The sequence below is a fragment of the Erithacus rubecula genome, assembly GCF_903797595.1.
Source record: "Erithacus rubecula genome assembly, chromosome: 6".
Lineage (NCBI taxonomy): Eukaryota > Metazoa > Chordata > Aves > Passeriformes > Muscicapidae > Erithacus > Erithacus rubecula.
Window position 1 is genome coordinate 24,594,784 of NC_136688.1, and position 25,840 is coordinate 24,620,623.

General features: G+C 39.4%; 1 protein-coding gene across 1 annotated transcript in view; it reads right to left on the reverse strand.

Annotated features, from left to right (window-relative positions):
- Positions 1 to 25,840, reverse strand: part of LTK (leukocyte receptor tyrosine kinase) — an 89,200-nt gene that overhangs the window by 34,204 nt on the left and 29,156 nt on the right. Inside the window, exons 2-8 of the mRNA XM_079309042.1 lie at positions 16,191 to 16,304; positions 12,353 to 12,508; positions 11,499 to 11,721; positions 4,566 to 4,705; positions 2,709 to 2,846; positions 1,705 to 1,857; positions 561 to 661 (exon numbers count right to left, since the gene is read on the reverse strand). Of these exons, the coding sequence (XP_079165168.1) occupies positions 561 to 661; positions 1,705 to 1,857; positions 2,709 to 2,846; positions 4,566 to 4,705; positions 11,499 to 11,721; positions 12,353 to 12,508; positions 16,191 to 16,304 (1,025 nt within the window). The remainder of the gene's footprint in view (positions 1 to 560; positions 662 to 1,704; positions 1,858 to 2,708; positions 2,847 to 4,565; positions 4,706 to 11,498; positions 11,722 to 12,352; positions 12,509 to 16,190; positions 16,305 to 25,840) is intronic.

Genomic DNA, 25,840 nt, shown 5'->3' on the forward strand with positions numbered 1-25,840 from the left:
GTGATTTTATCAAGGCCAGGTTGCATTAACCTTTTGAAATTCCTCAAGAATGTGATCAGAAGTTTATTATATTAATCTATTTCAGGAAATTCTAATGGTTTCTTACTTCACACTCCTGCTCTCAGTGAAGCTATCAGGTTTATTAACTCCTGCACAAGTACTGCAGAATTGATGAAGAAAAATCTCAGCAGTAGATATGCTAAAAGACTCAATGGCCCAGCCAGACAGCTCCCTTTTCTACAAGCCCTGGCTGCCTCACACAATTTATTTGTTGGGCACCTCGCAGAGCAGTAACTCTTCCTAACTGGTACAGTTAGTGCAGCTGGGGATTTTTCCACAAGGAGCAGCTGATTTGAAGCTTCTGCCTACACTTACTGGGGATGCACCACACATCTCCTTTCCAGTTCTGAGCAAGCAGCCAGCTAGGCAGTACAGCCAGCTCTTCTGCTCTCTAGGGCTGTGTAGAGTGTGCAGAGGGACAGGAGAACAGGCTAATTGTGCAAATAGTGCCTACAGCCTCATGATTTACCCCACAAAGGTGCGAAGACAGAGTAACACACCTGGTAGCCTTCAGTGGCAAGGCTGGCTGGCAAGCTGGTGCTGAAAGCCTTGGCCACACCACTTGTCTGAGTGCTGTGTGCTCGCAGGTAGAGGAAGTGCCCTGTGAACACAGAAGTGAAAAAGACAAAATGATCTCTTGTTCCTTTGTGTAATCTCTTGAAACAATTTAACATCATTAGTGCTACTGTAGGTATGCAAGCATATGTTGGTGTAAGCATGGCTTGAGAGCAGGTCTGTTGGTGAGGTTACAGTAAACACTGGTAGATTTCAGCAGCACAAAAGTCAACATCCCAAACCCTTTCTTGGAATGTGACTGGATAAACCTCAGACACCACTCAAGGTCTTCCCATGCAGAGGCACACACCAACCTACACCCCTGATTCCTATACCATTGGCATCAATGACTCTTGCTGGACAAACACTGGGCTGGAAGAGTTTATTTGCAGTCCTTGTTCCCAGGGAGAGCTTACACAAGCCCTCAGAAGACAAACAGGATGCTTGTATGGAAACCCTTCATTTTGGCAGGGACCTGTGAGGAAAGACTCATGTGTGCTAACACTTCTGACTTTCAGCCTGAACAGGTAAAGTCTGGCCTCCCCTCTTCTTATTTAGCAAGTTAACAGTTCTGCAGTTCAGGGAATCTTTTTTATTGTGGCATTTTATAGCACAGAATGTGTATGGTCACTTGGGATATTCTTGTGTGTGATGCTCTTCCTAACCCACTAGAGTCTGTCAAAGGTCTTCAAAAGTTTTGTTTTTACAAGCTGCCTAGTTCTGTTGGGCAATTTTTGCCTTGTGATGCAGCAGCTGTCATGTTGCTGCTGAAGTACTCTGCAACTGCATAGCTCAAAAGAGGAAGGAGGAGGGAAGAAGTATACATTACATGATTTTTTGAAGGTGAAGGAGAATCCTTGTCTCTGAGAGTTTTTTGTTAATTTTTTTGCACAACTTGTATAGTATGAAGTTTTGAGGAATGTTTAAAAGTTAATTTTAGCTACATTTGGATTTGTTATAGGTAATACTGATAATGAAGTTCATTTGGCAATGATGCCAAAATTTTTAAACCAATTTAAATAAACTTAAGTTCAAGACTATTGTGTACATGCATACACAGAGTGGGAGAGATAACAATGAAGAACCTACCACCAGTAGCTTGCAAAGCAGACCCTATAAATGAGTCCTCTTGAATCATTTCAGAAAAGCCCTGAATAGACCAAGGAGATGCTGCAGTTTCATTCAGGGTCCAGCCACACAGACCTTCTTCAAAAGAACAGTGTGAACCCTCTGGGAGACTGTCTAGAATTGAGAACAAGAAAAAGTAGGAGAACAGGAGCACCTTGATTATCAAAACTCACAAACAGTAACAAAAGTGTAAATCCATTGTGGTTGTCCAAGTTAGCCAAACTATGCTACACTGCCAAAATTGGTGTCACTTGTTTATTTCCAGAGTCACCATTAGAAAGCAAACACTTGCTTCTGGAAACATTTGAGACTTTTTTGTGCTGTCCTACTCTAAATATTGGGCAAAACTGCAGCTCCCATAACCTCCAGAATGGCAATTCACTGCCACACATTTGTAAAGGTCTTGCTACATATGAAATAGCAGGCATCACAAAGTTTTGTGTCCACTTAAGGGAAGGCAAATGAACAGATTTTTGTAACAGAACTAAACATTGCTTCTCAGCACTACATATGATGTTAGGGAGTTTCTTTGTCTTGATGTGCAAGAACTCTGAACTGGGAACTTGGAAGGACAGATTTATGACACTGTTGGTAACTAACACCTTTCCCTGCAGGGAAGGTTTAGATCTTGGGTCCAGAAGTAAATTCTCACCCAGCTGCAGACATGTAAATAAGGTTTTGCCTTTCTCTGAAGTAGTAGTAAATGTGAAGGGAAGCTCATTGAGCTTCTTACTGCAATACTTCAGAAACAAAGCCAATTTTAAAAAACCCCAACATTTTATTCTCTATAGGCTGAATTTTCAAAGAGAATCTTGGTATTCAATTAATGTAAATGGACCAAATTAATTCAGGAGGTAAAATAGTAAATTAATCTAAAGATGGAATCAATTTAACTTATTTTCCATTCTTAATTATTTCTTCTGACAGAATGAAGGTTCCCACGAAGTGTCATGCCACATACTCACCACACTTCACTCCCTCCTCTTCTTTGGTAGGACAATCACTGCTGAACTCACAGATCTGTAGGTGGCTGACACAGCCTCCATGAATGCAGGGGAAGGTTGAGCCTTTGTCATACACAAAAAGATCCTGTTTTTCTTTATCTTATGGGGAAGGAAAGAAAGAGAACTAAATCCAGAGGTGAGTTGACATGTGTATAAGTTTTCACATGTAGGACCTCATCCTTTGTACAATAAATCTCTGCTTTTTTCATGTAGGTTTCTATCCAGCATTAGATTCCTGGACCAAATTTAGTGCTTCTTTCTTTCTCTTGTACTGCTTTTGCAGTGTTTGTGCTATCTTTAGATAATTTGGGGGTTTTTAAATGAAGGGCCTTGCAGTTTCCTACCGTGATGTGTTCCTCAGCTCTGCACACATACTGTGCCCCTGCCAGGCAGCTGTGGCATGCTGCATGGCATCCTGCTGCTGGAGGCAGGGACACCCATTTATCTGCAGCCTCAGACACATTGCTATGCCCTGCTAAGGCTCAAGTTTACCCAGCACTTGGGCTGCTGACTCATTTCTGTGCTTCCAGCTGTTGGCATCCAGCCCATGAGGTAGCTGCTTCCCCAGCAAGTTGGCTTGGTGTACATGAATTTTATTCATGCACTCTAACTAGTCCAGTCAATTCTAGTCTGGGAGCATTTACTGACTGCACAGGTACCTATCAGCCAGGCTGAACATGATTTTTAATTCTGGTATTTCCCAAAAGCACCCAGGCTGTCCCATGGATGCATTCATGGCCTGCTATGGACCTGCTGCCCTTTAGCAAAGCTTTGCACAGAAGTTCCATTGGGATTACTACTCTGGAAAAAATCCAAAAGTTAGGGAACCAATTGCAGGAGAAAGACAGAAGAGCACCTCTGCAGCAATCTAGGTGCACACTCTGAAGTAGTACTTTTTCATGACACTGTTTTGTGCCAGATACATGCACCAGGTTATATAGAGACTGACAGCCCAGTGCTTCAGGCTGTATGCTTCCCCTCAAAACTCTAGGACTGTCAAAAAAAAATATTACATTAAAAATAGAGTATGTTAAATTAAAAGAATAATGACTACAATTAAATCTCTAATATGATCAAAACCATGCTCACAATAGTGTTTTCTTTTTACATTACATTCCAAGCTATTTCTACAGAGACTGCAAAATGGAAACAATAATATTATATGCACTAATGAAATTCAGGAACTGAAGATAATTATGTCCCCAACCTGAAGACTGCCTGTTCTGACAGACTCTTGCACTTCCAAGAAGCCTAAATGACATTAGCAAAGTTCTGCACTGCCACTGAGGATCATCTGCATGACATTCAGAACAAAACTGTAAGCTCCAGGTAAAACTCAGGTCTTAGCTGAGCACTCAGTACCTTAGAGAAAATAATTACATTCCAATTATTTTCATTTTAGATAGAAATTCTCAGCCTGGCAGTAGCAAACAGACCCCACTGGGTGCAGATAAATGTTTCTTTCCTTCATGGATTTATTACATAAAACCCAAGTATGGAAAAGGCTTTGGTTACACAGGGTAGACTCTTGTTCTTTATTATGTGAGAGAGAAGAATGCTAAATGCTGAAATAATCCTGGCAAAGACTTTTTTCACCCTTATTGTTGGATTCAAGTATAAGTCCAGTTGTTTTTGGTTTTTTTCCCCATACAAAGATATACCAAAGCAAATCTGGAAAGCAGAGAGGATCACTTAAATTAGTTCTGTAATTCTGAGTTACTCATCTTTCTTCTAAATCCTATCCTACCCCTCATCACCCTCATCCATTTTGGTGAGGATGCATTTGGTTATTCCAAACCTGTCTGTGTTGCAGCATACCATGAAAGCAGTTCCTGAGCTGCAAGGAGCTCACTGCCACTACTCCAGCCTCCTGTGCTCCACAGTTTGAATACACCAGGGTGATTTTGAAAGGTCTTTCTATTCGTCCAATCTGGGCCACCAGGTATTTCCATTTCATCCTAGAGGACAACAGAATGTTATCAGACATACACACAGCACACTGGAATCCATGGAGTCTCTGCCATTAAGATTCTGCATTCTACCAAAGAGAAGGAATAGCATCCATGTGGGAAATGGATCAGTGATTGCAAATAGCAAGACAACAAATGGGTGTTAAAATAAAACAAGTATTGTTCAGCCTAGCAAGCTCATGTAAGGTTGTCTTTGCTGCAGAGCTTATTGTTAATGATGAAGAGATCCAACCATTCCCAATGATTCTTAAAAGGGTCTTAAATTATCACCAGTTTTGGACACACTGCCCCAATATGTGCTTTCCATACACATGGCTGTGTTCTGTTTGCTCTTGGAAGTGCAGATCAACCCAGCAGCTGCACAAGTCTCTGGATCTCCTCGAGCCAACACAGACACTGTGTGTTCTGGAAGTAAATGTCTGACCCTGAATGTTTCTTGGCTGTGTCAAGAATGAAAACCTTTATCTGTGTGTTGTCTATCTGATTTTCCACCTTAGCAAACTGCAGTGCACCTACAAAGCAAGGGATAGAAGTGAAATGCTATTCCAGGAAATGCAGATTACTTGTACCATTTACATTTCCCTACAGAGCAAATGCCATAACCTGCAAATCTGGACTGCAAAGGTTTTGTGCAGCACTTCTGGCAGTTTGGAGAAAGACAAATGGTCCCATACACGCTAATTTTAAATATGGTTGTCAGACATCAAAAGCTAGAGACAGATACTAAAAGGAACTTTTTGAAGTATCTCACTCAAATTAAGTCTGATAGAAGTCAAGGTGTCCAGGTGTCACTTAAAAACTAAAGCAGAATTCTGAAAAATATTTTTATTTTATTTTTGTTTCCAAAAACTGTTCTTATATCATATGCTAACAAGACAGCAAAATAAATATATGTGTTATTATTTCGTAAAAGGATTGAAGCAAAACTAGTAAGAAAGGAATCCTTGCTCTAAGCTCTTTTCAGAAGATAGTATCAGACAGAGATAATTTTACCCACATTCTACACACTGCTGATGTTACTGGGGCTACTCTGGGCAAGTGACCTAAGCCAGGGCCAATGGAATAATAAGAAGGCCAGGCCACAGTCTTAAGACACGTTGATCAGCTCTGCTCCTAGTATTACTTTTTAATTTAGGAAATGCCTTCAGCTGCCATGAAGTGGCCATGTAGCCCTTGTCCTGCACCAGGAACACCTTAGGAGGCAACACCCAGATTGCAAACACATCTCTTCTGAGCTCAATACAAAAATCACAAAACCGTATATGCAAATTGCAAAACAATCCAAACCAAGTTTAAGTTTTTATCACCCTCTCTTGCATTCTTCCCTCCAAAAGCCAATTATATAACTTTGTCTGGATAATTTTTTATTATTCCTTCTATGGCATCCACCCACCTCACACTTTCACAATTGTACACACACATAAATACCCACAGATATCCTGAACTCATACGAAACTGAGCTCCTCTTACAAAGATGATCCTATTTCCTCTATTTCCTGTCCCATCATAATGTCTTCAATAGTTCATTATAATTTAATTCATCTTCAGAAAGGTCCAGCCCTGAATTGCAACAGCACCATCTCTGCTTCCCAGCATGACAGAACAACTACTTTGCTTTCATTTTGTATTACAGTGCAGCTTCAGGAACATCCAGCACCTATAAATATATCTCATCAATATTCTTATAAATATATCCCCCCTGCCATACTGTGGGACAACGTCCAAGACCATCCAGCTTTGACCCAGAACTGAGTCACTTCTGCTACATGACACAGCTTTGTTCATCACTCCACTGCATCCTGTTGAACCCAAGAATGAATGGGCCATAATTAGATTGGTCCAATGAGCCAATAAAGGTAAGGACAATCTTTAAATCTTTTGAATTTAACTATTAGGCTTACTAGACCTGTCAAGCACTGAGGCAGAGTTCTAGTAGCTCTGCCAAGTCACAACTCACCCTCCAGCTGAGACATCACAGTGTTAGCTCAACACTGAGTGCAGGAACCTGTGGCACACAGCCTCTGACTCACAGCCAGTGGTACATTTACCAGTAGCAACTAAAGAGCCCCACAGCTGAAAACAATGACTTGTTCAGCTGCTGCACCTTAATCCTATCTGCTTTATGAGCCTGACACTTTGGAAATAGCTGTTTATAGACCGGTATATCAAAATAAAGCTACTAATCATCTAATTCAGTAAACCAAACTCTGAAATGCCATGGCTTAGGAGGACACAGCGTCCATTCTGCCATCTCTTCTGGGAGAGCTGTGGTATCTGGTAGAAGAGCAAGGTCACCATCTTGAGTTGCTGCTTCTGTGAATTGGCAGCCCTTCTGAGTCAGAGGACTAAGGTCCCACAAATCAACCCAGTTCTGCACTGAAATATCTCTGGTACTGAAATTTTCTCCATTTATAACACCACAGAGAAAGCTGCCTACCACCCAAAGACTTCAAAAATGACAAGTGTCTTGCATCACATAGAGTGCTTTTGTGTATGAAGCCTCTCCATCATCAAGGTATTCCCTTCCAGAGAAAGCCTCACCCCTCGGTCCAGCAAGATTTCTAATGCTGTGAATAATTACAACTCCTTTGCTTGTCTCACCATTGAAACAGGAGCTAGCCAGGGCCAATGTAATTTTCTTAATGGAATCAGGAATGAAGCCCATTGTTGATCCAGCAGAAGATGGATCATTGCAGCAGGCTTCCAAATAAGCCAAGCTTGGCAATAAATTTACTATTGATTTTATGTCAAACTGGATCTCAAGTATTGAGGCAATAACACTCTTCTGAAAAGAGATGTTAAAATTCATCTGTATGCACGGAAGAACTATCAGGATCTGACATAATTTTGAGAAATTTGCATGGATAGAAAGTTTGGAGTTGCAATCTATCTAATGCTTAAGGCAAGAGAATTCAAGATTCACCCTGAAAACTTTTTATTCCAACTGGCTTTTTGTAGTGTTCACTTTGGGTTTTTAGCCTCTCAATCTTCTTTGCTGAGCAGATGTTTTTCACCCTTTTCTTAGCAATCCATTCTATGATGTGATTTTTCATATCCAACAAACTGATGATTAGTTTTTGGAAAGATTTTATGTAAAGAATAACAATTTCTTCATTAGGACCAAAAAATGCAATAAAGCAGAACATGAAAACTTAAACAATTTCTAAATTATGGGTACCCACTGCATGGGTTTCCACACAAAGCTGTGTATGCTAGATGCTTCTAAACTCAATCAGTGAACATAAAAATTAGAAGTTTTACATTACTTTTATACACACAGGAAGCTGTTGTCTGCAAGTCCTCACAAATATCCAGTGCTAAAAGACTTAAAAGGAAATAGAGAGAGCAAAATACCACTCCTGCCTTCACCAAACTTTTAGAGGTTATTCCTTCACAGATTTGACATATTTTTGGGTGCAATTTCAGGAGAGGCACAAGGGGCAAAAACTGAATGATACTCTCAATTTAGTGTTCAAAATTCATAGTCTTATATAGCAACTGGACAGCCTCACCCTTTCTAGATGTATTTTTTAATCAAAATGGCTCTGCTCATTGTTGTCAGCACACATTTAGACATTATCTGAGAACACTTACCAGGCTACTGCCTTGTCATCTGTACAGTATGAGAAGTTAAATAACTTTTATGGATAAAAACAACCACATTAATAGAATACAAGTGTCAAAGATGGCAAGTCTTTTCAAATGTCTCAGAAGATGGTAAAGCATTTTATCACCATCACCCTTCCAAAAAAAAGGGGGAAGACACAAAAAGCTAAGCAATAAACAGTTTTGTGAGGCTGGCTAACTGAAAACCAACGTGTGCACATGGTCATGAACTTTTTGTTTTCTGGTCTTCCAATACTACTATGGCCATCCAGAATGAAAACAGAACAAAATCAGCTAGAAATCAAAATCAGCTACAGAGCGTGAAAATATTATCCCTGTCCAAAATGATGCTTTTTGTATTTTCAGTGAAGTGTGAATTGAAAGAGTTGAAAGAAACTAGCTTCTTACTGAAACAGTTTTGGCTATGAGCCCTGAAATAATTGTGGTCCACAACGAACACAAGCATGTGAAAACACTCAAAACTGCACAGGACTCAAGAATTTTCAACTGTGGCTGAGTCTGGGTCTGTATGGTAAAGAGGAAAAGGTGGGATAAGCAAAATAGTAAAAACATTTAAGGAAGAAAAGTTTTTAAAAAAAGTAAAAACTATATTAGACGTGACCTGAATAAGCACTGCAACCATAACCCTGAGCAAGTGAAAACAGTTTTCTGAGTCAAGTGCCAGACCAAGATGGCTTGGCCTTCAAGCAAGGCTACAGGCTCCTGATGTTTGAACTTTACTGACATAATAAGAATAAAAATTTAAATATTTTTGTAAATACCTTGAATCTCAAACACCTCACTCCCTCAGCAGTTCTCCTTCTAATGGCAATAACTCAGAATACCCATGATCTATAGGTGTGGTATTTAAAAATAAACTTTGTGACTTTGCCCTACTTGTTCAGAGAACATGGTACTGAAAGTCCATCTGTTCCTATTTTCATTAAGCTTATATGTGAAAAAGTAGTGGCAGCTTCAATACTACCAATTTAATGATAAATCCTACTAGTTAGTGAGATGAACAGGACAGAAACTTTCTTTCATGTGACATATTTCTAAGCTTTTGGGAACTGTGTAGCTGATGGATCCTGAAGGAGAAAACACCATCAGGAGAATATTTCTAGGTCCAGAAAGAGGAGAGTTCACTGAAGTAATCTGATGCAGCTGAAGTTTATGATGAGGTATTAACTTGGTCATGGAATTGAGAGGTGACAAAAGGGACCAAAGCAGGATTTCCTGGAGTGCCTGATTATCTGAAAGAAGTGTCATCTAGCCTTTTTTCTATGTCCAAGTTTTCATTGTGATCTGAAGACAGTAATTTTCAGTGGTTACACTAGGTACTATACATAGACATCTATCTCAAGGTCTGCTCATTGTCTTCCTTATTCTGCTCTAAACTGTGCAGCAGTGTTTGGTTAACACAAAAAAGCTTAGAGAACTCCTACTGCCTGTGGAAAGTCCTTGTAAAGTAGGAACACTTCAAGGTGATCTCTCCTTAACAACCAATGTTGTTAAAATCTTAATCATGGAGAGAATGTTCATTTCAAGCTAACTGCATAGCAATAAGCAGGTCAATCACTGTGTTAGAAATAAATTCTCTTCTGCTTGCATGGTCAGGTTTCTTTTTAAATTGTACTGAGATTTTAAAGTTTCCCTGTAATGTGGGGGAAAAGGAAGGGTGTTTGATAGTTCATAACTTTATTTTCTCTCTTTTCTATCCTCCTTTCTACCTTGATTTCGAACAGGACTTGGTTTTCTCTCCTGTTTAAAATCTTAAGAGTAAACTCTCTGAGCTTACCAGTGCTTCATTTCATTCAATAAGAAAAAGTAATACCAGTGCCTGTGTCAACTTCCAGTAAAGCTAACTTCATTCTAATAAATGTAAATGCCATCATTTTAGAGAGATGATGATCTTGACTTCACATAGTATTGTTTTGAATTAAGCTATGATCCATTCCAGAGATGCTGCAGTGATTACCAGCAAAGCCTGGTCTGACCAGTAAGGTGTAGCAAAAGGATATTTTATGAGTTTACATATCAGAATGGAGCTGCAGCTGCAGAGGCTTGAGAAATACTCAAAAAGCAGCAAGGATAGCTTTGAATATGTAAGAAAAGGAAAATCAATCCCAGAAAATGCAACAGATTCCCAGTGAAATTGGCAAGAAGATGGGGAAGAAATAGCCAGGAAGGAACTGAGCAACAGCTGAAAATGAGAGAGATCTGAAAGGAAAAAAACATAAGTTTTTTTAGTCAAACTCTGCTGTCTTTGGCTGACAGGGACTCCTCACTGCAGATCTCCATGGCAGCCTGGGGAGTGCCAAAGAATTCAAAGAAAACAAGAACTGGGATCTATTGCTTAAGTTCTCCCTGGGAGTCAGTCAGGTGATGGAAATAAAAAACTCTGTTATGTGTCTGACCCAGGTTCTTACAAGCTGGACTGCAGCAAAGGAAAGGAAAAACAAGCACATGGAAAATGGCAAAATTAGACAACATGTGGATTTTTCTCTTTTTTTTCCTGTTGTGACTTGTTCCTTTCACCCATTTCTCTTTCTTACTGTAATTCTGCAGTATACAGGAATGAAAAAGTAAAACGTTGGCAGGATGAAAGGGAATACAGGACAAGATCTGGGGTTGTTACACCTTCTTTTGTTTTCCTTCACTTCTTCTTACCTCAGTTTTTTTCCTCCCTGAACTCTACAAATGGAGCAGAAGTTGATGCTACTGAACCTACTAGAACGGAGGAAATGATTAAAGAGGTAAAATTAATCCCACCTCAAAATGAGAACTGTGATTCTTGTGGCACTGATAGGACCCACTGGATGCACAGAGATATCAGTCATGCCACAAAGACAATTTTTGGACTGAAGGCATTTTACAGATGCAGTCCTACAATCAGTGAAAAAATTAATCACTCTTCACCCTTCTAAAGGTGGGGGAAGAAGAGTGAGATCTAAGCTAATGTGTTCTTTGCAAAGGAGGCACCCAAAACCTGTGTCTGCTACAGACATCCTGTCAGGAGGCTCTGTGCTCCAGTTCTGGCAGTCATACACTTATTTTCTGCTGTAATAGCAGCAGTGATCTCCAGAAGGCAAAAGACACTGATAAACAGCAGCCCAGAGGAACTCCACCCTGCCTTCAGTTCAAAGACTTAACAATTGAAAATTGATTGTCTTACCTGGCATTCTCCTCATGGCCAGCTCTCAGAGAAGTTATTGTATTTTTGTTTGTCTCCACATATTTGATTTCAACTGTGAATCTCTGGAGGAGAGGAACAGCATCCTGTGAACTTATGGCAAATTCCAGCAAGCAAGAATCCAAGCTCCCAGGCAGGATGGGGCTTTGCAGGCTGAACTCACATCTATCTGGGACTCTACTGGTGTTCAGGAGGAAAATGTCCCCTGTGAAGAGAAAGAAAACCACAACAAAACAAGAGACACACAGCATGGATGGAAGAGAGATAATAAGAGGAAAATGGAGGAGTTTGAAGAAAGGAGTCATGAGAATGAAGGAAGAACTATGCACAAAAAAAAAAAAAGAGAGAGAGAGAGAGTAAAATAAAATTAAGGGCTTAAGTAAAGAAATGATAGAAGAAATGAGAAGAGAATAAACCAAAAAAAAGCATGAAGACATGTCCAACAAAAAACAAAAAGTCAAAGACTTTGCCAGTCAGACAGCAGACATGTGGAGCCAGCTCTGGCTTGTATAGAATTGAGTTTCCCAAGAAAAATCCAGTCTCTGTAAGTAAAAGTAGGTTATCCCAAAATGGAGAGAGAGAAAATGAGTATATGAAGGGGCTGGCTGTTTAGAAGGTACATCCATACACAGCCAAGGCAGCACACATGAATTGCATGGTTCTTGCTGACTCTTGGGCACTGGCTGTGCCTTTGAAAGCTCTGCACCAGAACCAGCACAGGGTGGAACTTTCAGGGATTTGCACAGGGCGGAACTTTCAGGACCTGCTGACTCCTGGTACAGCCAGAGCTGGGTGAAAGCTGGTGTCCATTCCAGGGGAACTGCAGCTCTGCCTACCTGCAACATCTCCATGGGAGGAACTGCTCTCCAGAAGCATCTGCTGCCTCTCCTGGGATGCCAGGACACCAATGGAAGATAACACCCAGTCTGGTTTTCCAAAGCTGTCTGTGGATGTCACCCAGGAACAGCTTGAGCCGATGACACAAGAGGCTTCTGTTGTGGGAAACCAAAGGTTTCAGTGAGGTCTGTTCTGGCTCAAGGGGCACATGAGTGACGAAATGTACAGGGTATGGGGGTTAAATCTCCCAATAAATGGAAGAATTAAAGAGAAAAAAGAAAATTTGCCTTGGGCAATAGCAAGAGTATCTCTCCTGGAGCAGGTTGTGGAACATGTAAGAATGAAAATCTAACCTGCAAATTCTTGGCAGAATGTAAGTAAAACTCCTTCCACTGGTATGAACAATGAATTTATATCAGTGGAAGGTCTAGACCACAAGTACTCAAAGTCCCAAATGGGAATAATACCAATAATATCAACAGGGATATTGAAACTGTATGGGTTTAGCAGTTTGGCAGACAGAAAGAACTGATACTCTAAGGGCAACCCTCTCTTATCAATAGAAAACCTTGACAGGGTCTTAAGCAAAACAGATGAGCAATGCAAGCTTTACATAATTTTTAAAATCTTTTTAAGACTGTTTTGCTTTCCTCTAGCAGGATGGATAAGAATACCTTCTTAACAGACTCCAGAGTTTGCTCACAGTACTAAAAACACTAGATCATCTTGGCCAGAATTTTTCATAATCAGCATATTATAAACCAGACAAGAAGTAATTCACTGTGCTCTCATCAATCTAATATAAATTCTCTGAAGGGATGTTAGCTGCACAAAGCTCTCCCACAAAAAAAGTGAAGCCAAATAGAGCTGATATTAATTTGCATGATATTTATTTTCAGCAGTAATAATAATATTACAGTAATAACTGGAGTATCCCCAGGCCAAGGAAGAAATATTAAGAGACTAAACATACATATTTAGGATCCTGATGTTCAGAGGGTATTCAAACCTTACAAACATGAATGACACATATTTATCTATTTGGTAGTCTATTCCTGTGGAGCAGAACAGGCAGGTAGGAAGGACAGAATTAAGGTCAGGGATATACCAAGGAATGTAGCTGCACAGGTAGGGCAAAAATGAAAACATATGAGCCTCCAGGAGATTGCCTATATTTCAACAAAACTTTCAGACAAGGGAGAAATGGAAGCATCTTTTGAATGCAACAGCAAAAGCAGATTTTCTCCTGATTATTAAAGTGAATTCTAACTTCATTTTTATAAAACGACATGCAGCGAGCAGGGATAAGATAAACACAAATGTTACAGAGTTGCACATAACTTTGGGCTGGCACAGGCTCTGGTCTCCCACCCAAACACTTCTCCTCCCTCACTTTGGACACTCCCCAGCTCTTTCTGGCCTGCTCATCCTGGAGTTTCTGCTCTCTCACACTGACACCTGGGCCAACCACCCAAATATCTTCTCAGCCCATGCATGGAATGCATCCAGCTCAGGAAAGGCCAAGGCAGTGCCCAGCCCATTGTTTCACAGGGAAGCCACAAGCAGATGACTGGCAGTGTGTGTCTGTGTGTGCATGCCATGCCAGATGCCAGCAGCACGCAGGAATGAGGACACCAGCCACTCTCCTGGCCCTGCTGGATCCAGGGAAAAATGTCTGTGCACAGCTCTGGGCTATGGTTAGCTGATCCAATAAAACAGCTTTAGGGATCTCAATAGCTCAGAAACTCCATAACTGTGTGAGACAAAGCAGAGTCCTGATCCAGACCTGCTGTGCTGTTTCAAATTTATTGAGGTTTGACAGGTTAACTCAGTATCCATTGACTTATTGTCAGTAGGAGTAATATTTCTATCGGATAATTTTTTTAGTTGGTGGTACAACCCAGAAAGCAATTTCTCTCACAAAAGCATAAAAGAAAAAGACCCAAGTGAAAGCTCAGGAAAGAAAAATTTGCTTTTCCAAAACGACAATTACTTGAAACTATTGTTTATGACAAAATTATTTCATCAAAGCTTCCTAATACCTCAGCTTGCAGTGGCAAGGACTCTACCAATGCAGACTTAGTCCTTTGGGTGTGTCTCATGTGACAAAGAGGTTCACAGCTGAACCAGGTGAACACACTTTCCCCTTGAAAAACACCTAATTCCCAACTCTCTGGGCTTTATAAGGACTCTCTGCAACAACCTGAGGCCAAAGCAACCTGAATACCTAGAAGAGTGTGAAAGTTTTTCACATTCAGTAAAAAAAAAGAGTATTTTCTCTGGGAAGAGATTATATGTGTTGCATTGTGATGGATCAACAATAAGCTGGTTTTTAGCACAAATCACAGAATAAGAGAACTGGGTACACTTGTGGTCACAGTGAGAGAGCACTGAAAGCTGGAATCTCTAGTGCCACTATTTACCACATTACAAAGGTTTTATATCCAGCTTTGCTTATGAACCTGAAGAACCTCAAGTACAAGTCAGCAAAAAGAAAAAATATGACAAATTAAAAGAAAAAAAGATTTAATAGAGAAATATATCACATTGCTACAATCAGCAAAGAACATATTTTAAGATATTACAAAAATGCTCCAAAGAAGATTAGAAAAAAAAATAAAAGCTTGTGGACAGCCCAGGATATGTCAGAAAAGACTTTAAAGAATTAGATCCCATCTGGAAGATGTTACTATAAGAAACATTCCTCTGGCAGGAGGAATCTTGCCACCTCCTGGGAGGAATGTGTGGCTTTTCTAACACCCAGAGGCCTTTCTTTATTGTTTAGCATATTCATTAACAACCTGAACAAGGACCCTCAGCAAGTTCACAGAGGTCACAAAAGAGACTTTGGGAGTGTGGTGAACAACAAGCTGCCTGTGAGCAAGCAGTGCACCCTTACAACAAAGGCAGCAAGAGCTTCCTGGGCTGCACTAGGAGCAGCAAGGACAGTAGGTCTAGAGGGGTGATGATTCCTCTCTCTTCAGCACTGGTGAGACCACAGTTGGAGTTCTGTGCTCAGCTCTGGGCTCCTCAGTGCAAGAGACCTGCAGGAACAATTCCAGCTCCACGAGGATGAGGGAGGGACTGGAGCATCTTCCATGAGAGGAGAGGCTGGCACAGCTGGGGCTGTTCAGTCTGTAGAGGAGTAGGGTCAGGGGGATTTTATCAATGTGCACAAACACTTTGATGAGAAGGAAGGAAGACAAAGCTAGGGATTCTCAGTAGTGTCTACTGACAGGACAAGATGTTAATGTTAATAAACCTGTTAATAAACCTCACTGATCACTTATTTCACAATACCTTGAAAATAAAATTCCATTTGGAAAAAAAGCTTAATTCAGTATCAAAAAGACAGTTTGTTCTATAGTAGTGGGAAAGCAGCTCCACTAATTAGTTTTTTTATTTCAGGAACTCCCAACCCCAAATCTGGTGGATTTCAGTGTGCTGATGGAAATGATTTTATTTTTCTTTCCTTTTTCTTTCTTTTCCCTTTTCCTGCTGTGTTGTGGCTTTTTGATTTGTTTCATTTGTTTGGGTTTTTTAATTGTTTATTGTGGGGGGAGTCAATAAGTTTCTTTTGTGGAGGGTTGTTTGGGGTTCTTTGTGGTTTGGTTTGCTTGTCATGTTTTGGCTTTGGGATTTTTTTGTTGTTGTTTTTTAATACAGAATAAGGAATTCCCTAAAGTTTACACTGGCCTTTCTGAGTCATTGCTTCAGTTCCAGTCAGAAACAGAGTCACAGCTTTCTGGTAAGAGGTGCTGGTGACTGCCAGCATCTATCTGACACCCAGATTCTGAGGGAGAAATAACAGGGTGTAAGGAAGAGGACTTGTGGTACCTGTTTTAGAAGGCTGATGCAACGAAATCATCTTATTTTTCATCAGGGAGAGCTTCTGAGTTGGGTTTGGTGAAGAAGAGTTTTCTTCATGTGATCCAGAGCAGGAGACAATAGCTATAACAAAATAAAAAGAAGGGATGTGTTTGATGTTGCTATACAAAACTCTTCTGCCATATTATGAAGCATGAGCACACATATAACAAAGCCCTGGTACATCACTCTCACCTTTGTTGGTGCAGTGCCTCCTGATGTCTCCAGAACAATTCATACCAACAAGAGCTGTTTTATTTATTTAACCTGTGCATGTGAAAATACACAAGTCCCCAGCTATGCATGCAGTAGTTTGTGTCTAAGATTATCCCTGGTCTTTTCTAGAAGTCATAAACAAGTTGGCAAAAACAAACATATTTGCTGTCAAAAGGTCTTCACAGGCAGCAAGATGCAAAAGGAATTGCTTTCAAACCTTGGCCATTTGGCTTATGAGCTCAGCAATATAAAAACATCAAATCATGTCAGAGGAGACAGGAATTTCATTCACATGAATTGCAGTTGAGAAAAGGATATACAGACATGTCCTTGATAACTCTAAGATATTTTCAGCAGAGCTAATTTGAACAATAATATTAAAAAACGTGTATCAGTATCTATAAAAAGAAAAACCCCTCAAACTTGAACATTTGTTCATACTTCTCACTTACTATTGCATATAGTTTTCCAGCAATATCTGGTCTGATTTTGAATTGCTATAACAATTATCATTTTAGTACATATGACAATGTATCACACAGTGAGTAAAATGTTATTAAACATTTCCTAGCATGAAAATTCTGCACCCTTCCATCTTTTATTATGTTACTAAAGACAGTCATTCAAGGGGTTCCAAGGAAGTGTAATTTAGAAGAGAACAGCATCATGCTGCAGCAGATACATGCTGTATAATGATGACAGATTTGGGGTCTCCAAAGATTGATTGTCAAACACTATATTTTTTCCTGCCTCTGTTTCCAAATATTTGTTGATAGCAATATTGGAAGAGTTGATTTTGTACTGCATATAAGACATAGGTACTCCCTAATAAGCAAAGCATCTTCAATAACAGGATGAAATCTTCAAAAAGAATAGGAATTATGTGGCCAAAGTTTAGCCAGCCTTATGAAAGTGCTGCCTTATGAAAAATCCATACTAATAAACAATCATATATTGCATACAAATCTATTTCATTATATTAAAAGAAATTCTGCTATGTAAAGGGCCTTTGACAACTGAAGTCTGCTCCTCCCAACTTATGCTCTGTGTCTTTTGAGATATTGCTGAGTTCTCTACCTCCCAATCTTTGCTTAACACTGCTGCAGCTTCAATATTTACTTCCCTCAGGGTTTTCTGTAAAGTCTGTTCCACCCACTCATCTCCTCACACGCTCCAAGCTGCTTGTATACTTTGGAAATATCCTGAGTATCATGGGACCTACAAACATAGCACAGTCATAGCAGAAGTTCTGCTAGAGACATTTCTCCGGACATGAATAAAACTTACATAAAATATTTGCCGCAGTCACACCCCACCTGCATCCCCTACAAACACCTTTGGGATGTTCCTCTTGCTTTTCATTAACACAAGATCCAGTGGCAGACTACCAGCAACAGAGCCCTAAGCTACTGGAAACATGAATTTACTCTCTCAGTGTGGAAAATATCTCCATTGCCATTGGTGGTGGCTGAGACAAATAAGATACAAAACAACAGTAACACTATACTCAATTTTTTGGCAAAAAACTTTAAGAATTCATTCTAATGTATTCCCCTATCCTGGGAAGATGCCTGTTACCTAACTGGACATGTGAGAGAAGGAAGGGCAGTCATTACAGCTGAGTTCACTGACCAGTGTATACTTGGACATCAGACCCTCGACTCAGTGATGGACAAGGAACTTGTTCATATGCACCCACAGAAATAGGTCCCCATTCATTCCTTCATTTCATCAGAACAAAGAATTTCTGGCTATGGCAGAGCAGAAGACGATTCACAGTAGCAGCCTCTAATCCAGATTATGCTCTTACTTCATATCACAATTATTTTTCTTTATCATTTATTCATCTTCTTCAATTGAACAAAAAATCTAGTTCACATAGTCATTGAGATGCTTCTGATAATCCAGAGACACTTCTGATAATCCCACATTATATCCTCTCACACATATTTGCATGCAATTTTTGTATTGCATAAATATCAGCATGAAAAAAAATAAGAATGGCTATTACTTTTCACCTCCTTGATTTCTCTGTCTTGATCAGTAAAAGTTAATTATTTAAGTGAAAAGAAATACAAGATGAAGAGGAAGAAGATTCCTGATTTTACAATAAATCTGTAATTGAAGAACACAAAATGATCAGGAAGAAACAGTGTAGCATATTCAACTGACACAGGAAAAAGATGGGATCTTTTAACAGCACAACTCCATCTCTTTTTCAGTAAAATAAGACACCGCTGGCACTGAGAAGGCAATTCCATTTCTTTCACTATCTTACCGAAAAAAATCCCAAAACATTAAGATACCCACAGGGGTGAATTTACTCCTGAATCCTGTTGTTACCTTCTAGAAGAGAATTACAGAAAATACTTATAGAACTCATAATGGGAAATCCATTCCAGATCAGCCAAGACATCTTTCTGACAAAGCAGGAATTTCCTTTAGAGCACTTTCTAGTGGTATTCTCCTAATATCAAAAATAGCAATTCAATATTTCTTACTATTTCTCTGAGAAGATTAATGTATAGACTAACAGCTCTGTCAGGAAGTCACACTAAGCCTAAAGAAGACTCTTTTTCTGCTACCTATTCAAGTATTTTTCAATGATCCTTAACCTTCCACTTTCAGCTCAATAAATAACCTCTCTCATTCATGAGTATTTACAGCCTTAAGCTATTAACCTTGCTCTTGGAAAATATCAATGAGATCTCCTGCTGCTTGCTATTAAACTCTCTTATTCTTTGCTCATTGTTTGGTTCAACCCCAAGTCCCTTACTTACTTCATCACTCTTGTACTCTTTCTAGACAAATTGCAGGTAGTGGTCAAAAGGGGAGCAACACAACAAAATACAGTTTTTCCAAGGCTTACAAGGTGCTAGTTCAGGATCTTCTAGACCCCTCTCCAGTTTTTCAGTGAAGAAAGGCAGAAAGGCAGACATCAGTGCACACTAATGTCATGCTATGCAGAATGGCCATTCTCTCTCTCCTGAGATCTTCCTGTTAATCCATGCACCAGTCTCATTTTGGCCCAAAATAAATTAGTCAACTGTCTACCATGACATCAAGTGTCTCTGATATATTTCCTTCCAGAACATGTATTCCCACCCTCCACTGCATTAGTTCCCTTTTAGATACCTATTTCCATTGGTGAGTTGAACTCTGACATTTTTTCCCTGCCTTAATCTGTAAATTGCCCTCAGATCATCAGTACAGTTTCAATGTTGTCTCCTGACTTATTCCTGAACTCCTAAATAGAGCATTTACTTACCAGAGCATACATTTACTGGAAGCTTACAGGTAGAGTTAATTGACAATGATTCCTGTTCACATTTGCATTTTAAACCAAAATGTGGCACAGCAATTTGCACCAGGCATTCATTTAAGTACACAAGTAGAATTATCAATTTAGGAATGTGACTGAAGGTAAAATGTCCTAGAAGGCTTTTGTCACACTGGTAAACTCATTTGACAAACTGACACTGCAACAAGATATCTTTTCAAATAAACCCTTTAGATTAAGAAGCAATTATAAACCTTTTTCTAGCTGTTTGATCCTATATAAAATACTCTGGTATTTTTAATCAGAGTGATGTAAGGCAGCAATCATCATACCACCAAGCAGTTTCACATAGCAGGGGTAGAGCAGAGTAATTAATTACTATCATCCAGCTTACCTAATTTACCCTTTTTAAATACTAATGCAGCATTAACTTTCTTCCAGCTCTGCAGAATTTCCTCAGTGACCTGATACACTTACTGAAAATATCAACACACAGATGTCTTTCAAAGTTCCTTAACTAGTTCTTTCAAAATTCTTGAATGCAAGCCATCTCAACCAGTTGTTTTACAAAGTAGGCATTTTAACAACAGGCCTTTTCACAATATTTTTTGGTTGTTAAGACAGATATTGCATTATTTCAATGTGATAGTAAAAAGTCAATTTTTTGGATTTTTTTTCTAGAATACTAATATTTACTGAATATTTTTTTCTTTTTGTCTCTATTATTGACAAACCTACCACAGACATTTATGAAAACTCATATAATTGCTAAAATATTTTTGCAACTAGTGCACTTGGAAAATTTCCTTAGACTTCCTGCTGATTTCTTCTTAATTTTTTTTTGCTATTTTCATCCACAGATAAACTTTCAACTTTTCAACTTCCTTTTAGTGCAAGCAATGTAGTATTTTCCTTATTTTTTTATAACAGTATAGCATCCCCTCTCAGCTATAGGCCTGTAGATTTCTAACTGTTTACACAAGCAACTCAATTATTATCTGAATCTTTCTGCCCATGAACTTTCTTTCAACTCCTTTGGCACTATTTTAAATTCTGAGAGATTTACCTCTTCTGGAGCTACAAAGTTATAGCACTTTCAGATGCTATTTAGGCACAAAAGTCCATTTATTTGAATATCTCAGCTGGAGCACATATCAGACCACTTCAGATTTTTATTTTGTTTCCAAGAAAGGTATACTCAAGTCACAACCACTTCCACTTGTGGAACATCCAAGTTTTGTTCTGAGCCCAATTCTTATCTCAATTCTTTATCTGCTGAGAATGGATCCAAGATACTCTCCTAACAAGTGACAGGGGAATTTTCATTCTGACACTGTCATCTATTCAGTATCTGCAAATATGCTCCCATGCTAGCAGAATGAAACCTCCAACATGCCACTTTTGTTGAAGGCTTCACATACAAATACACAGGGGGATAAAACCCTTTTTTTCTCTCCCATTACACACAACATGCTAGTCATCATCTAGTCCAAATCTTTAGTTGGATTTGACAGTGTATAGCAGTCATCAGCAATCCCATTGACATTTATTTTAGGTACTAATTGACCTTCAAGATGATTTTGTTCAATGGCTTGGGAAGAGGCAGTGTCAGTTTAGCTATACAATGCTGTTCCAGACTTACTTCTGCCCTTTGATTTCAGTCACAGGAATTCTCCCTCCTTGTCAGAGAAATTCCAGTTTATCAGCACTGTAGGTTTAGAAGTCAGCAACTGCATTTCACTGCCACTTGCTTATTAGCCAGCCTCATCATGCTGGTCACAGGCAGCTGGAGAACTCTTTCAGTCCTTGGGGCCTTGTTTAATTTTATTCTCAATATCTTGCCTCTCTGCTAAGCAAGTGGTTTTTTTATTTTTGCTTTTCTATAATTTCCCTTGGCTGCTAATTTAACACCATGTGAAAAAGTATGTCCTAACAAGTCTGGAAGATTGCTTCCTCTCCAGTGAGCTGGAGACCAGTCAAACTGCACAGTCTCTCCTTGCTGGAGAACACAGACATGCATTTCATTGACCCAAGTCTCATACAACATATCTGACTTGAAGAATACTTACAGACTTTCACTTGTTTGGCTGGTTTCTAACTTCCTTCCTGCTTTGTATGCAGAGCATGAGTGGTACCTAAGAACATACCTTGTTCATCCTTCTTAAGCACCACTAAAAAATTTCTAAAAAATAGTTACATTCTGCAAAACTAAACCCAGTCATTTATGATATGGACTAATTTTTGTAGCTGTGTTGGTAGACATTTACTTCAGAGAACCTCCTCAGATATTGCAATCCCAGTTGGCATCCTATCCACAAGAGACAGAATGCCACCTCCTTGCCCACCTGCTGACAAGAATCTCCCTTGAAGGGTGGTAATGCATCAATCCAAAGGGATTTTCACAACCAGTGAGTCCCTGTTACAGTGTTCACTTGGATTGCCAAAGATCATTTGCAGTTTCCATGACATGCTGAACGACGAGACATTTACAGTTGTACAGAATTCCTGCAGTCCCCTCTCCTGCTGCTCACAGCAAGCTGCTTCCTGGCTGCCCCTAGATACACAGAATGCTGCTTTGTCTCACATTTCCTCACTTTCTTTATTCAGTCACTCAGTGGCCAGTTCCTTCCCTGGATAGTCTGTTTCCTGAATCATTTTGTGCAACCACTCTTTATTCTCCCCAATGCTTTGTAGATGCATCCTCATCCCTTCATGCATCAAATGCTTGTTTCTAATAAAATCACTGTGTCTCCCTTGAAAAGCAAAGACTTGTGAAGCTCTGGCACTAAGCACAGTACATTGCAGGTCTCCACCCCTGTGCTTCAGCTACTAGACAGAACTCACCCAGAAAATATTTTGCCCATGCCACCTGTACTTTTCTCACATCTATATTTTACCTCACCTGTTGAATAGGTTGCAAGGTGAAGTTTCTGGGTTCTCCTCTCAATACTACTTCCCTAACTTGGCATATTGCCTTTGAATAGCAACTTGATAATTTTTCAGTTTTCAGTGTACATCTACACCTACTGAAATAGATCTGAATTACTATTTTAATTACTATTGAGAAATAGCATGCCAAAACCACTTCTTGAAATCCCTCATCCTGCTGGTTGTGTGTTGTACACATGCACATACTTATGTGTGCACATATTGCCACATTAACTTGGAAAGATTTCTCTTTTTATAGCTGAGCTGCTCAATACTCACATGTCTATTTTTATAATACTAACTGTTCATTACTCACAGGTAATGAGGGCTGGGTTTTGCACTGTCTCACCTCTTTTTAGGCTGCCCAGAGTCAATCATATGCTGCACAACAGCACAAAGGTTTTCCAAGGACATCTGAGATGTAGTGTTTGGAAGAACTCCATTCTATTCCACCTTTTATTTTCTCTCCTCTGTTCAGGCTGAGGTGAGTGGTAGAAGAGGCACCTACTGCACTCCTGCTACCTGTGCACAGACTTGATCCTGACAGCTATCACAGGTATCAATGTCAGGTCTGAAAAGGAGGGATTATTTGTCCATATGACCTACAGCTTCACTGGCAATCAGCTCTTGTTCTTCTTGGTAGGATTCCATTTCAGACTTGCATCTGAAAGTTGGACATTGCTGGGATGACATCATGTAAAAGGCACACCTGTGACAGAGGTAGCAGAATTCCACATCCTGAACTCTTAATCTGGTACCTTTTCCTCCTTTCCTCCTGCACTCACATTAATGGGGGAAAAAAATTAAGTAATTTAAGAGATGCATAACTGTGTTTTCCCCATGAAGAATAAGGACCTTCCTGGGTTCTTGAAAACTGACCGAGAACAGAAGCAGGAAAAAGAAGAAAAGTATAAAGAAAAAAATCAAAAGGGTTAAATGAACCAAAAAAGTTAAATTCTTTGATTCTTCAATAACTTTTCTTCTCCTTTCAAACCTCAAAATACGTTTTCATTTTTCTGCCATAAAAATACCATCTATTCTTAAGTAAAAATTTCCTTTCTCATTGGATAAATGTTTCAGATTAACTTTTCAATATTTCATTCTTGTTCCCATCAGATCATGCTGTCTGTTGCCAAAATCAGAAGCACAACAAGCTGAGGAGAGAGGAAGGACTCAAGCCTTTCAATTTGGCTTTGTCATTTGAGAAAAGAGATATGAAATTGCACCCTCAGACACCTATTTTACAGCAAATTGCCAAAGAACCATCCCCCCAGAGGGAATGAAACTTGGATGACTGACTTACATTTGTTGTATTACTCTGAAATGAATAAAATTTTGGGGAACATGTCCAACTCTTAATGAAGGATTTCAAGCAGCTACAAAGAAACAAGAATACATGATGGAAATGCATTTGCCTTCCAAGGGAACAGCAGTTCCAAACTGATGTGCTCTTGCACATAAATGTAGAGAAAGAAATACAGTTGGTTTATTCCTTTAGAACAGCACTCACAGGGCTTTTCAATTGCAGCTTAAAAGGAGGTATGTGTGAATTCACACATGCAGGTGTGAAGGGAAGGTGAAGGAAGATGTGAAGCCCCTGGATTCAGAGACAAAAGCAGAAGGAAGGGATCCCTCACGAGGTTACCTGATGCCTCACTCTCTGCTGATAACAGTAAAAAGCTCTGCCCATTTTCTCGTGGAATGAGTTTGTATGGAAATGCCAGTTCCATTATTTAACAGGAAATACTAGTATCTTCCAAATAATCACACAAAATGTTACATCATTTTGATTATGTATATCATACATTAAACATGTCATCTTCACTCTGTAAGCTGCTCTGAGTTTAGAGTTTTTAACATTAATATGGTGAAATGATGTAACACCCAGCTAAAGGAAAATACTTTTTATGTTCTCAAAAAAAGGTTTCTAAAATCAGTTTTCCATGAAAGAGAGTATCCTGTTTTTAGCAAACTCATATCCTAACTTTAAAAAAAAAAAAAAAAAATTCTGCAAGTTACCCACAGTAACCAGCAAAATTAGGTGAGAGAGAAATGGGATACCTAATTGCTGGGCATCTGACCTTCAACAGATGCTCAGCTGCCAGCTTCAGGATGCCTCTGCATTTTGTAGCCTGTGACAGGAGCTTTGTCTCCCCATCCCTCAACTTGTGTAACAGCACTGCAACACTTCACAGAAAAAGAGGACTTGTGTGCCAGCAAGAAAGTGAAAGAAATATAATTTTCAGATCCAGGTCTTGATTAAATTATTATAATGAATGTGAAATTGATCCTGTAGAATTAAATTTAGTAAAATTAAAATTATTTTCAATTATTTGATTTCACATAACATAAGTGGAGAGGACAAAAGTGACTTTTATCTCTCCTTGAGCTCCACTGATCTTAAAGATTACTTAATGTCCCTTTCCACCCTTGTTTTACTAGTAAGAGCCTTAGGAATGCTTGAAATGTGTGCACTGCTTTAAGAATCCCTCAGGGGCTGCTTTGCTCACAGAGGCTATCCAAGCACAAAGACCTTTTTCCTGCATTTCTTTTCCTTGATCTACTTTTGACACAAGGATAACTGTCAAAAGCTCTTCATCATCTAAGGATTCCCCTTTGAGTACTTAACCCTTGCACAGTAGTGCAGGACAGCTACAAGGATGCCCATATATCATAAAAAGCAGATGTTTTTTAATACACTCCTTTGTCTGGTAACTCTTCCCAGACAGGAACAGAGGCTCTCAAGGTACAGCATTGTTGAGAAGACAATACTCAAGGAGAGGGCCTCCAATCCCATCCTGCTATTAATGCTCTGAGTCACTGTGTCAAATAATACAGATGATGGGATCATCCTCTTGGAGAAAGCACTTTTATCAAAACAAAGGAAGAGTGGGATGCAAAGACTTGGTTTCTGTTGCCTTATCAGCTCTCCTGGTTCACCTGAACAAGCACAGCCAACACTAATTTCCTTCTCCAGGTCTTTTGGCCAATAAAACCCACAAGATTTTCTCCAACATTCAACTTCTGATGAATCTCTTTGGAGTTTATTGAAAGATCAGAAATTAATTTGTACATAGCAGATAATTCCATCCACTTTTTATCAGAAACATCATCTTCTAGTTTCATTAAAGCTCACTAAAATCCACTAACTGCTGAAGAGCACGTGGCTGCCAGTGTATTCTGCAACACTGAGAGG